At 46.9% G+C, this 14,205-nt stretch overlaps 1 protein-coding gene across 1 annotated transcript in view; it reads left to right on the plus strand.

Annotated features, from left to right (window-relative positions):
• The window catches only part of FAM174B (family with sequence similarity 174 member B), a gene marked incomplete at its 5' end in the record, with an annotated part of 29,337 nt that extends 15,334 nt beyond the window's left edge, over positions 1-14,003 (plus strand). The window contains 2 exons of the mRNA XM_082840676.1: positions 2,523-2,654; positions 13,905-14,003. Coding sequence (XP_082696802.1) covers positions 2,523-2,654; positions 13,905-13,908 — 136 coding nt within the window. The 3' untranslated portion in view covers positions 13,909-14,003. The remainder of the gene's footprint in view (positions 1-2,522; positions 2,655-13,904) is intronic.
• Positions 14,004-14,205: the final 202 nt, after the last annotated feature.

Raw genomic sequence — 14,205 nt, forward strand, 5'->3', positions numbered from 1 at the left:
GGTTGGGCTGTGTTCCAGCTTCTCCCGTGGTAAGTGTTCAAGGGTCTTGTTTTAAGCTCAGCAGGTAAATTTTCTCATCACGAGACTCTATGAACAATCAGGAAGAAGGAAGGTGATTTTATGGTTGATGGGGACCCATTTCCATGAAGCAGGGCTGAAGTCAGAGCCTCCAGAACCTTCTCCCAGGGGCAGCCGTCAGTCCTGCTCCAGAGCCAAAGACTAAGTGAGGTTTCAAGTTCCAAGTGCAGGACGAGGTTTAGGAATCAGATTTTGCATTTTTCTAATAAGCCTCATGATATTTGAAAAACAGTTACAAACAATGGCGACTCTTCATCCAGAAACCATCTGGGCGCCAGTCTCTTCGGGCATCTACAGGAGCTTTCTCAAACCCTCGGGTCCACAGGACGCATCCTATTCCAGCGTTCCAGATGCTTGTCCAGATGTGTGTTGGGAATGGGCAGCCCTGGCACTGGGCACAGTTAACAGAAGGGCAAGTCCGGCTCCTTTGCAAAGCCAGGTGCTTCCTCTGAACAGCTGTGACCCGTCAGGGCAGAGATAGGAGACTTCTGAGAAAAGTGTGATGTGTGCGTCTGTGTCGATCCGGACCTTGAGCCTCGTCTAGAGGGCTTGGGGGGTGGGTGGTTTTCCTTGTGGCTTTGTCTTGGGTTGCTTGTGGTGTATGGAGCCGTTTCTGGGCTTAAATTTCCCCATCCAGTATTGGAGATTGAATTGGTCAGGGATTATGTCATCTGGGGCAGAACACTAAGATCTATTTTACTCCTTTGTGGGGAGGTGGAGAGAAAACAAGAATCTGTTGATTGTGAGAATCTGGACCAGCGGTATTTATAACGTAAGCATTTACGCTCCCTTTTACAAAGCCTGCTTCCAAAATACTGTTGTCCCGTGGCCACTGGGGAGGTGACCGGCTGTGCCCCTCTTACCTCTCAACCACCTCCCTGGCTTGGTGTTTGCACCGTGCTGCAACGTGTTTGAAATCCACGCAGTTTCACACCCACACCTCTGCGTGCGTGCCTGTGATGAAAGCAGGAAGGACAAATTGCTTTGTAATGAGGCTAGGGGATTGTCAGGCTTTATAGCTGATTTCCCAAAGTCTCTACACAAAGAACCACAAGGAGCAGTGCTATAGGTTGTACAGGTTGCTTTAAGCCAAAGGTATAGATAAATATTTATATTTTCTATGCAAACAATCCTTTCACAAATCATGTCTTTGATAAATAACACTAGGTAAGAAAAGAGCAAGTTGCTGTTGCTAAGAAACTCTTACTTGACGGTGAACTTCTGTTTTCATTGTTTTGCAAACTTCTTGAGGAGTTTCTGTGTGCTGGGGACAGAGAGACGGGGCATGTGTCTTTGATGTGGTCTCCAGCTGGGTACGGCTTACAGTCTGCAGGAAGCATGTTTAGAGAATATGATTCTTCAATGCCCCATTTATGATTCTAGGGGGTTTGCCTGGTTTCTCATAGACAGTTTCAAATATTTTTTAAAAAGGAGGGACATCAGAGAATACAAGGCATTTGGGAAAAAGTTCAAAATAGTGCAGAAAGAAATGCTTAGAGCATCAGTAGTCGTAATAACAATATCGTTCCCTGTGGCATCATAAACTTTCAGCTGTGTCCTGATCAATGTCTCGTGCTTTGTGCAGAGGGTCTGACACTGGCGATGGAAAGGCTTGCTCGGCACTTTCCCCGTGGTCCCCAGTGACCGTCGACCGTCCCAGAGGTAAAAGCATAGGGTTATAACTCCCAATGCTCACAAATCCTTGTGATGGAAACAATACTCATTTGTACAAGTCCTTGTCACGTGAGAGAGGCTGTAGCACGTTTAACTCCCATTTGTTGATTATTTTCACAGACAGTCATTTTGCCAAGAGCTTGCTGTGGGTAGGCTTGTTAAATGCCTCATCTCACTTAATCCTCCCTCGCCTCCGAGGGACAGATACTGTTCTCATCCCATTTTATTTATGAGGAAACTGAGGCCTAGAGAGATGGACTGACTTGCCCATGATCACACAGGTAGAAAGTGGGCAAGCCTGCGTTCTAATCCACCTGGCTGGCCCATGGGGCAGGGCACACAGTGCCAGGCTGTGACGCCTGTGCTTGGAGCAGTGACCTGCCAATACGGCAGGGCTGGGATGAGGGTGAGGGGTTAGGGGATGAAGGGATGAGGGGAATCATGCCAGCCCAGGGGCAGGGCTGAGTTCCATCCATGTTGGACATTTTGGTCTTTTGCTCATCGTGTATTTTCTTTGCATTAATTTTGCCTTTTAAAATCTTGCATTTGGGCATTATAGATCTTGATCGCTGGGTTTTATGGTGCTTTGGGCAGGTGTGGGTGAGGACCACGAGGGTTGCTGAGGTCAGGAACCCGCCCAAGGTCCCATGGCCGGAAGTGGAGGAGCTGGGGTATTTGCCAGATCTCCTGGGAGCCCGGCTAGGGGCAGCAGCGTGGCTTACCCCAGTGGGCATTGCTGAGTTCTCAGGAATGTGCTTCCCCTCTTCCAGGTCGGGGAAGAGGTTGAAGAAGACCCGCAAGTATGACATCATCACCACTCCAGCCGAGCGAGTGGAAATGGCCCCGTTGAACGAAGAGGATGACGAAGACGAGGACTCCACAGTATTTGACATCAAATACAGGTACCGGGTGGGAACAGTGGCTTTCTCCTGGGCTCGCTGGCTTGGGGAGGTGGGGCGGTTCACCTCTGAAGACAGTGAGTGGCCAGGCGTGTATTCTTGTTCTTTGGCTAAGTCTTTGACCTTGGGGTATTCTGCTTCTAGGGGGGAACTGCTTTGATCTCTCCCAGGAACGCTCAGCACCCAGAAAGCCAGCAGGGAAGTGCTTGCAGGGAAATGCTTATTCTCAACTCTTTCCTGACGAGAACCCTTGAGAAGTCAGCTTTGTGGGAGCGAAAGGAGAGCTGAATTTCGGACAATGAGCTTGTCATGTACAGACTGTGGGGAATCTGGTCCAAGCAACCGCCATGTACCACGCGCCATGCACACAAATGGAAACTTGTTTTTCAGCCTTGCTTAGTTGGTAATGGAGAGCGTGGGGTGGGGGTTACTCCTTGGATGGAATTTACCGCTGAATTCCAAAGGCAGGTGTGTTTCTTTAACGTGGCCTGTAGGAAAGTCAGAATGACTTTTTAACTTCAGGATTGTAGTTTGGGCTTTGGCTTCTTTTGGGAAGTACTACTCTGGGTATGTGAGATTCTCAATGTTAGAGCTGGGGGCAAGTGTAGTTTAGGGATGAGGGCTTGGAGGCCCAGGGAGGGGCCATGGGTTGCCCAAGTTCACAGTTATTAGTGGCAAAGTTGAGACACAAATCCAGGCTGGACCCTATCTGGAGATTCCTCCCTCCCCACCAGGGTCCTCCAGAGAAACAGAATCAATAGGATATACACACACAGAAAGAGATTTATTATAAAGGTCCAAGTCTGAAAGCCTGAGAACCAGGAGAGCCGATGGTGTAAGTTCCGGTGAGAGTGCAGGAGAAGACCAATGTCTCAGCTCCAACACGGTCAGGCAGAGAGAGCGAATCCCCCCTTATTCTGCCTTTTGTGCTATTCAGGCCTCCAGTGGGTTGGATGAGGCCCACCCATGCCGGGGAGGGCGATCCGCTTTACTCAGTTTACCCAGACAGTTGTTAATCTCAGCCAGAACACCCTCCCAGACACACCCAGACTAACGTTTTACCAAACATCTGGGCACCGTGTCACCCAGTCAGGTTGACCCGTAAGAGTCGCATCACATACAGCTTTTCTGTACCTCCTGACTTGTCCTTTTCCAGGACAGCCTTGGGTATTCTTGGCTATAAAGGAGTTAGATTCAAGAAAACAGTGTTTGGGATTTCGATTAGAGCAGCATTGACTCTGTAGATTGATTTAAAGAGAATCAGCCCTTTATGCTAAGTGAAATAAGTCAGACAGAGAAAGACAAATACTGTATGATATCACTTATGTGTGGAATTAAAAAAATACAGCAAACTAGTGAATATAACAGAATAAAAAGAAGCAGACTCACAGATAGAACAAACTAGTGGTTACCAGTGAGGAGAGGGAAGCGGGGAAGGGGCAAGATAGGGGTAGGGGATTAAGAACTACAAACTATTAGGTATAAAGTAAGCTACAGGGGCTTCCCTGGTGGCACAGTGGTTGAGAGTCCACCTGCCGATGCAGGGGACTGGGGTTCGTGCCCCAGTCTGGGAAGATCCCACATGCCGCGGAGCGGCTGGGCCCGTGAGCCATGGCCGCTGAGCCTGCGCGTCCGGAGCCTGTGCTCCACAATGGGAGAGGCCACGGCAGTGAGAGGCCCGTGTACCGCAAAACAATAAAATAAAATAAAATAAATAAGCTACAGAGATATAGTGTACAACACGGGGAATATAACCAGTATTTTATAATAACTATAAATGGACTATAATCTTTAAAAATTTTGAGTCACTATATTGTACACCTGTAACTTACATAACATTGTACATCAACTGTACTTCAATAAAGAAAAAAAAGAGAATCAGGCCCTTTATGTTGACTCTTCCCATTCATGAACATGGAATAACTTTCCATTGATTTAGGTATTGGAAAAGATGTCTTTCAAAAACTTCTCCATAAATGTATCATAAATTTTTTCTAGATATATTCCCAGGTGTTTTACCTTTTGAGATATATATATATATATATATTTTTTTTTTTCTTTATTTAAAAAAATTTTTTTGGGGGTAGGATGTATCTTTAAAATTTTTTTTTAAATTGTTTATACAGCAGGGTCTTACTAGTTATCTATTTTATACATATATATGTCAATCCCAATCTCCCAATTTTTTTTTACTTTAAAATACTGTTTACTTTAAAATACTATTTTATTTATACTCATGTCTGAAAAAAAATGTCTGTATTATCATGTTCACGTACATACCAATATTGGAAACAGAGTTTGTTAACAAATCACACCTAAATTTTATGAAGAATGCACAACATTGACATGGATTGGTTATTGATAGCGTGGAGGAACAAACCATTAGCTATAATTTGCAGTTTAGGTATAGAGAAGAAGAAACCCCCTTTGAGAAGAATCAAAACAATTACTAACCTGCACCCATACTGCAAAATACTAAATACTTAAGAAAGTGATTATACTGATTTTATTGCTAAGCCGTTTTATCGGTCTCACATTCAAGGCACAGAAATGAAACAAAATGGGAAGACCACGATGTCCTCATTATGAGTCACAATGGAAAGGCTCAGCTGCATCCTGCAGGCCTGGGGTTATTGTACGATAGGGAGCCCTTGATGGCTTAAGTGGATCAGCAGACTGTTTTGATTTTGAGCCGTGGGATGGGATCTCATCCATATTTGGTGTGTGAGCCGACTCCACGGGGGCTAGGATAGATGGAGCCATTTTTGTGGTAGCCTCAGACCCGACTACATAAGAAAAGACCCTAAGCAAAGAAATATCACTGTCTGTCCAGAAAGTCTACTGTTGACTCTTTCTTGAGTATAAGCTGGAAAAGGGGCCCCTCTAGAGAATCTGGATACAAATATTATTGTGGTCTAAAGACTGCTGGGTGGAGGTCGTGTCAGTTGTCACAAAGAGGAGGAAAGTATTGAAACCACTGTCAGATTAAGAACCTTCCACAACGAGTCTCAGTTCCTCAAATAATGGAGCAAGTTCCTTTCCTAGGAACAGTTAGCGCTGTATTGGCATTGCTCCTGGCTGTGAAACTCACCATCAAAGGCAAATGATTTCAAAATTAAAACTTTTTTTTTCAGTTTTATTGAGATATAATTGACATACAGCACTGTATACGTTGAAGGTATACAGCATAATGACATACATATATTACGAAATGATCACCACAATAAGTTTAGTTGGCATCTAGCACCTCACATAGTTACAAAAACATTTTTTTTTACCTTGTGATGAGAACTTATAGGATCTACCCTCTTAGCGGCTTTCAGGTCTATCATACAGCAGTGTTAACTTGTAGTCATCATGTTGTACATTACGTCCGCGGGAGGTATTCATCTCGTAACTGGAAGTTTGTACCTTTTGACTGCCTTCACCCAATTTCCCCCTCCGCAACCCCCTGCCTCTGATAACTGCAAATCTGATCTCTTTTTCTATGAGTTCGGTTTTTCTAGATTCCACGTATAAGTGAGATCGTACAGTCTTTGTGTTTCTCAGCCTGACATTTCATTTAACGTGATGCCCTCATGGTCCATCCATGGTATTTGTAAATGGTAGGATTCCCTTCTGTTTTATGCTGACTAGTATTCCATCGTGTGTGTGTCTGTGTGTGTACGTGTGTGTGTGTGTATATCACATTTTCTTTATTCATCTGTTGTTGGACACGTAGGCTGTTTCCATGTCTTCGCTATTGTAACTCATGCTGCTGTGAACGTTGTGGTGCAGATATCTCTTCAACATAGTGATTTTGTTTCCAAAGGCAAATGATTACATGGAACTACCTGGTAGGTGTTAAGGTAGCAGGTAATACTTTTGCTGTTTGAGAGTCCGAGCTTGCTCCCTGGTCTGTTGCAATGCTCTGGAGGATTTTTGTTGGCCACTGTAATAATGGGCCCTCTTCCCGTGAGCCATGGCCGCTGAGCCTGCGCATCTGGAGCCTGTGCTCCGCAACGGGAGAGGCCACAACAGTGAGAGGCCCGCGTACCGCAAAAAAAAAAAAAATAATGGGCCCTCTATCTCTATGAGACACAGCGATAGCATGGGGCCCTTTCACACATGGTAATTTTTAATTACAGGAATCACTTAAGGTCCCCCAGGCACCTCCATGCCTCTCCTCCACCCCGATTCTGGGCAGAAACTCAGGACTCAGCAAGTCCATTCATGCTAGTCTTTCATCCCAGATCATCCACGGTAATGACCCCTGTATCCCACAGGATCAGTCTCCACGCCCGGGTTTCTGCTTCTGGGGCTGCTGGCTTCTCTCTGCTGTCACTTTGGGGACAGCTTCAAAGACAGGCTCCCCTGCAAGCCGCTGCCACACGATTCATGACCTCAGTCTGATCTCTTTTTTAAAAAATATCACTTTCCTACTTTCTGTTCATGGGGTCTAGAAATGCAGTTGATTTTTTAAAAAAATCCAGCAGCCTCATTAAACTCTTATGAATTCTAGTAGTGTAAATGCAAATCTTTTGAGTTTTCTATGTAGATATATCACTTGAGACTAATAAGACTGCCTCCCTTCCCCCCAGGTCCTTCAACATTTTATCTCTCTCTTTTTTTAAGCCTTTTTATACTCACTCTTGGCCTCTAAGTCATTGTTAAATAGAAGTGATGATAATAGGCATCCTATTGTTTTTGATCTTAAAGGGTGTGCTTTCAATATTGACACTAAGAGCAGTGTTTGCTGTAGAGTTTTGTAGATTTTTTTCCCCAGCAAGCTTCCCTCTAGTCCTAGTTTGCTAATGTCAGATTTTATTAAATTCTTTTTCTAGCTCTGTAGAGAATATTATACTTTCTCCTTTAATCTGTTAAGGTGGTGAACTTATATTCATTGATTTTTTTCCTAATATTAAACCAACTTTGCATTCCTGAGATAAAGGAGCTTGGTCATGGTCATGTTATCTTTTTATTCACATTGCTACATTCAGTTTGATGATATTTTGCTCAGGACTTTCTTGTTTCTCTTAGTGACTGAGACTGGTTTGTCATTTTCCTATTTTGTAATATCCTTTTCAGGCTTTGGTAGAAGTTTTACTAGCTTCATAAAACAAGTTAGGTCGGTTCCTTATTTTCCTTTTCTCTGGAATAGTTAGTATCAGATTAGAATTATTTGTTTCCTAAATGTTTAGTAGAATATGCTAAAACTGGCTGGACCTTGATGCTTGCTTTGTTTGAAGATTGGAGAAAACTATTGATGTCCAGGCGCCATCCTGCTTCCCTGTTTGTTGTGAAGGACGGACCTCAAGTGGTCCATGTGAGAAGTTGGTGCTGTTTGAAGGATGTGAGTGAACTTGGGGGTGAGTCACTGGACACAAAACCACTCTAGTCCTCAGGCCCAAAGATGATTGACCATTTAAAAAGACCAGGTCATAGCTTTTATTACAGATGTAATGTGTGGTATAGAAATTACGGATAAGAAAAAGGGAAAATAAAATCACCTTTAATCTCACTACTTAACGATAACCACTGGAGTGTGTGTGAGTACGTACCCGTGGAATTTTCTTTTTTACAGAAATAGGACCATGTTACACGTGCTGCTTTGGACCATTTTTCCACCCGAACAGCGTATCACAAATGACTTTTCAGGTCAATACGTTTGACAGAACAAGAATTTTAAGGCCAATTTTATGTTGGCTTTAGCGTTTTTGAGAACTGCTCTGTCTGCACGTGACAGTCTGTTCACAGGTCCTCGTCTTTCCTGTTTAGAGATGGCTCAAGTAAATTTTTTGGTTCCCCCTGGGAGACAGACGACATTTAAATCGGATGTGGCTGAATCATGGCCTTGGGTGGTTTTATGAGTGAGTGCAAAGAGGAAACTCACGTTTTTGGCACCTGGGCAGTAAGGCCGTAACCTACCTTGTATTACACGTGCAGCTCGCTGATAACATCTCCTGACTTAGAGCCCGTGAGCATCCGCCAGGCAGGAAGTGGGGTGGAGAGAAGGCAGGCAGGGCAAGGCTTCCGTGGGCAGCCCTCCTCCCAGGCTCCCACGCCACTGGGATGTCACAGCGCGTGAGGTAAGGCCTCCGATGTTTAGGGCCAGATGCGGGGAGGGAAAAGAGTCTGTGGAAGTGAGTTTCCAACTCTGTACTTAAAAAGACTAATTGGAAGAGAGAAATGATGGCTAAATGGAGTACAGAGACCCCTGGGGTTTTGAAATGGTTCCGTATTTCAAAAGGCATTTGCATCCTGGCTGCGTGTGTTTTGAGCTTGGTTGGCCTAGCGTGCAGGTGTGGCTGATGTCGTGGACCTCTGGGCCCCCGTGGTTTATCGCCGGAGCCTTCTGTGACACCCTCCAGGTGTCCCCTGAGGCGAGGCAGATGCCGCTCTTCCTGCTGTTTGTCTGGTAGGTGGCACCAGGAGCCATGACAAGCGCAGCCCGAAGGTGTGCTGGGAGGACACGCAGCTCTGGCCAGTCCTGGTCTCCAGGGGCCGGGAGGGAGGGCGGGCTTGGTGCCTCTGCTTCTTAGGTGTGGAAAAGACGTGGCCCGTGGGGTGCAGATATGCGCCCCAGAAATGCCTGACTCCCACCCTCTTGTGGACAGGGCTTCCGGAGGGAATATAATTAGAAACGGATGAGATGTCCCCTGCACCTCTGGGGGCTGTGCCTGGCATCTTGGCTTTGGAACAAAAGGCGTTTGGTGGCTGTTTGCAGCCAGAGGCCCCTGGAGGCTGTGGTGGGAGAGGGAGAAAATGGACTTGACTTGCTTATCCTAGACTGAGGGGTCAGGGGTCAGGGTCCCCATGGCCACCCTATGGCAGAGACAAAGCTAAGGCCCTGCTAAGCACACTCAGGGCAGTGACTTCTAGAATCCTTGAGCTCGGAGGGCCCTTCGGCCCGCCCCACGCTCCCTCATCACCTGAGGATGCGGAGTGAGGCTGCTAGAAGCGTCAGCGTGGGGACCGCTGCAGAGGCAACCGGTACCCTGAGCTTCTGGGGCCTGGAAGGAATCAGACGGGACCTGGTGACCTGTGGGCTCCCCAGGGTGGCTGGAGCATCCTCCCTGGACCTGAAACGGCATCAGAGGCCATCCCCAAAGCAGGTTGAATAACTCTCTGCCAGCCCTCTTGCTTGTAGAATTCCGAGCTTATGTGTTATATATAAATGGGCATCTCCTGAGGCATTTTTGTTTCTCTGAAAAGCAATATTGGCATTCTGGGGGCAGTTCTCAGCTGAGGTATCGTGCACCTTAAAACTATTTGAGTTTTATATCTATGAGGAGGGAGACTATGCAAACGGGAATTTGTGTGGCAATGAAAATTTACTGCTAGGTGATTCTGTTTTTCATTGAAGTATAGTTGATTTACAATGTTGTGTTAGTTTCAGGTGTACAGCAAAGTGATTCAGTTACACAGATATATATATCTGTTCTTTTAAAGATTCTTTTCCCTTATAGGTTATCACAAAATATTGAGTATAGTTCCCTGTGCTATACAGTAGGTTCTTGTTGGCTAACTATTTTATATTGATATATAGAAGTGTGTATATTGTTAATCCCAAACTCCTAATTTATCCCTCCCCCTCCCCCCTTTCCCCTTTGGTAACCATAAGTTTGTTTTCTATGTCTGTGGGTCTATTTCTGTTTTGTAAATAAATTCATTTGTATCATTTTTTAGATTCCACATATAAGTGATATCACATGGTATTTGTCTTTCTCTTTCTGACTTACTTCACTTAGTATGATAAGCTCTAGGTCCATCCATGTTTAAGTGAATCTGACTTAGTTTCCCGCCTACATGGACACACAGTTTATAGAGCTGTGTAAGGCTCAGGCAAAGAAAAGGGGGAAAAAAAGGAAAACACACAAATAATCCTAACTAGCAGTGCTTTTGTAAAAGCTAGCCACGTTATTCAGTTGTTCTTTTTTGTGTTCGATGTCCTGGGATGAAAGTGGGAAGACTGCCGAGGGCCCCCCGCACCTGGTGGTGTGGTCCTCATGTCTGTCTGTCTCAGGAGAACTCACACACGTGGCCTGGTTTCCTCCCTCGGCTTCTCCATTCCGTGGCTGCTGTGCCGTCTTCCTGAGGTGTCCTCGTCTGCTGCACCGAGGGGTCAGCTGCCAGCGTGCGAGACAGGTGCTGAGACAGGTGCTCCTGTGTGGAGGGCTCTTTCTGCCAACAGACAAACTTCTTGTAAAACATGGGACAGGGACAGGTTGGGGCATGTCCCTCTCCTTCTCTGGGATGGCTGTAACCCAATGTCGCTGTACAGGACGGTTGCAAGTCGGAAGAGAATAAGCATGGGTCATGGCACCTAAACGTGCCTTTACTTCACCTGGAGTTTCCAGGGAGTGTGGGAGCGGGGTCTGCATGGACCAACTTTCTGGTTAATCTTAGTGACAAAGCAGGGATGTCAATAGCAGTTTGGCTTTTCTGGAGGAGGGAAAGGGCCCAGAGATCCCTCTTAGAAATCTCTGCTTGTCATCTTCTACGTGCACCCAGCTCACTGCAAGTGCAGGATGGGTAAGCCTGGCCCTGCCCTCTGGGAGCTTGTGCTGAGGTGGGGGGTCCAGGAACATGGACTCTTATAAGAGGACCTGGTAAACGCCACAGGGAGGAAAGAACAGGGTGTGTGGGCAGCCACCAGGGGCACATCTCCCAGGCACCTCTTCCCAGAGGAGATGAAGCTTAGAGGGGGTTTGGAAGGACAAGGGAGTGAGCCTGGAGCACACTGACGGGCAGGGAGGAGTGAGGGCATCCGAGGAAGAAGTAATAGCATGTCGACAGGTGCGAGTTTGAGCGGGTGTAGGGCCAACCGGGTGAGCTGCATCTGTGAGCCTGTCCCCCCAGGACCCTCTCCAGGGGAGAGCCCCAAAGCTTCATGGCCTCAGGGGAACAGCGGGATGAAAAGAAGAGGGCCGGGACTTTACAACCTTCCTCCTCACCCCAGTCCCTCTGTCGGTTTTCCCCAGAGCTGCCCGAGTCACAGTCACACCAGAGAGTCTGAAGGGCAGCGAAGCACACTGCTCGGACTTGAGGTCCAGAGCTGGTGACCTCTGAGGTGTTGGCACGCGCCCAGGGAAGCTGCTCCCCGTGGGGCAGGCGAGCACATCTGTTTTCTTTTTCCAGGAGCAGCCCTGGAGATTTAGTTCTGCTGAGGAGGGAGCCTGCGGAATCAGATGTGCTTGATGGTTCACGGTGGCTCCCCTACTGCTCCGTCTCTACCCGCTGTGTGTGTGTGTGTGTGTGTGTGCGCGCGCGCGCGCGCGCTTCTTCCTGTAAGCGCAAGGAGTCAACAGCTGCCCACAGGGAGTTGGGGTGCAGGCAGGGAAGCTGGCAGAGCATCCCGGGGGGTGCCCTTGGGGCATCCGGAAGATGCAGTTCAACAAAATAGCAATCTTGGGACACCTGCGAAGGTGAATTTTCAATGCGTTGGCGGTATATAAAGTTCACATCTCTGAGGATTCTGACGGTCTGCTGTTTCCGGATTCAGCAGGCTCACGGTAGTGTGCTTTTGTTCATATGCACACCTGCTCTGGGTAGCTCTTGGGAATCGTGTCCCTTTACTCTGGTCCGATTCTTGGTTTTTGAAAGCTTTGCTGCTCCGTCTCCAGTCCCCTGGCCCTGACCCCTCACGCTCAACATTGAACTTGCAGCAGGATGCAGGGGAAGACCTGACTGTGGGGTCAAGGCCGCTGGGAGTCTTAACATTTGAGGTCCTCAGGCTGCATCTGTAGAGTGGGGGTGTCTGGGCTCCGTGGATGTCAGTAAGCGGGGGTGAGCCCCCCTCTTCCTAGCCCAGAGGAGGGGGCATGTGGGTGACGCAAGAAAACCAGCCTTCACAGCGTGGACATGGCCGTGGGGATTTATCTTTTTCTTCCTCTAATCTGTTGAACGGGGGACCCTACTGGTCAATACGAGGATACCCATGTCTATTTTTTTTTAATTTGGAAATAATTTCAAACTTAAAAGTTGCAAGACAAGAACAGTAGAGAGAACACCCAGATACCCTTTACCTAGATTTTCCTATTTTAAAATTTTGCCTCACTTGTCTTATGATGGCTCTGTGTGTGTGTTCAGATTTTTCTTTTCTGAGCCATTTTCTGAACGCGTTACGTCTCTCATGTCCCTTTCCCCCCAGTACTTAAGTGTGTATTTCCTAAAAATATGATGTCCATATCTTTCAGTGATTAGTTACCTGATATTTATATTTGGGATCATATAACGTTATGAAAAGCAGTTTATTATTTGATAAGTTCTATTAAGTCTCCACTGTTTTTCCATGTGATTATGTAATGCCCATGTTCAAACATTAATAGATGCTGGGGACCTCTCAAATTTTCCCTCCTTTTCTAAGTCCCTTTGGATGATGTCTTGAATAGATTCAGTTTTTCAGCTTTCACCCATTGTACAAATATTTCTTGCACCCCCTACAATTGTCTGACACTGTGCTTGGTGCTGGGGTTTAAACGTGAACAAGCTCCGACAAGGGTCTCACCTGCAGCGAGCTCCCAGTCTAGGCAAGAGACAGACACGAATCAGATAATTACATAAACCATAAACCAGGGGCCAGCAGGCTAAGGGCCCTGGGCCAGATCAGCCCACTGCCTATTTTTGTACGGCTCCTGAACCAAGAATGATTTTTACATTTTTGATGGTTGAAAAAGAAGCAAAAGAAGAATAACATGTAAAAATTAAATGCAATTCAAACCTCAGTGTCCACAAATAAAGCTTTATTGGAACACAGCCATGCCAAGCATTTCCAGCAGCAGGGTTGAGCAGTTGCCACGAAAACTAGAGGACCTGCAAAGTCAAAAATATTTAGTACTCTCTGGACTTTTACAGGGGAGGTTTGCCGAGCCCCGGTGTAAACACCCACAGAAGTGCTAGGAAGGAGGATTACAAGGATAAGAGAGGTGGTGTACTAGGGGTCTGTGTGGGGACCTAGGAAAGCATCCTGAGGTGGGAGCTGAGGGAAGGGAAGGCGTTACCTGGAGGAGTGGGTGTGCGTTCCAGGCAGCACTTTCAAAGGCCCTGGGGTTGAGGAGGGTGGCGTTTTCAAGGGCTGAAAAGGCAGCTTGTGTGGCAGGAATAGAGATGGGGGGTGAGAGAGATGGAGGCACTGCTGGAGGGGCATGGGGAGGGGTGTCAACTGCCCTGCTAGGACGGCGGCGTGGCCTGGAGGATGGTCGTGGTTACGGAGGGGGTCACAATGGGTGTGCGGCTCTGCCAGAGGCCACTGACTTGTTCTTCTTCTTTTAGGTAAAACCTGTTCTCCAGCGTGTTGGCATCCTGTGGCTGGTCGGCTGAAGCTGGGGGGTGTGAAGGATCTGGAAGCTGTCCCGTCCAAGGTGTTGAAACCATAACAAACATTATTTATGAAACTCTGGCACAGTTGTGTGTAGAACGTCGGCTCCGAATGCCACTGCAGGAGACACCATCCTCTGGACGCTCCTTTAAAATGTCACCCTTTATTCCCTCAAGAGGGCTTTTGCCTTGCTAAGGGGCAAGGGGAAACATGCTGATTTAAAAAATAAGTTTAAAGCAACTGCCGACAAAAGTA

Source organism: Leucopleurus acutus (genome assembly GCF_964270905.1).
Source record: "Leucopleurus acutus genome assembly, chromosome: 1".
Lineage (NCBI taxonomy): Eukaryota > Metazoa > Chordata > Mammalia > Artiodactyla > Delphinidae > Leucopleurus > Leucopleurus acutus.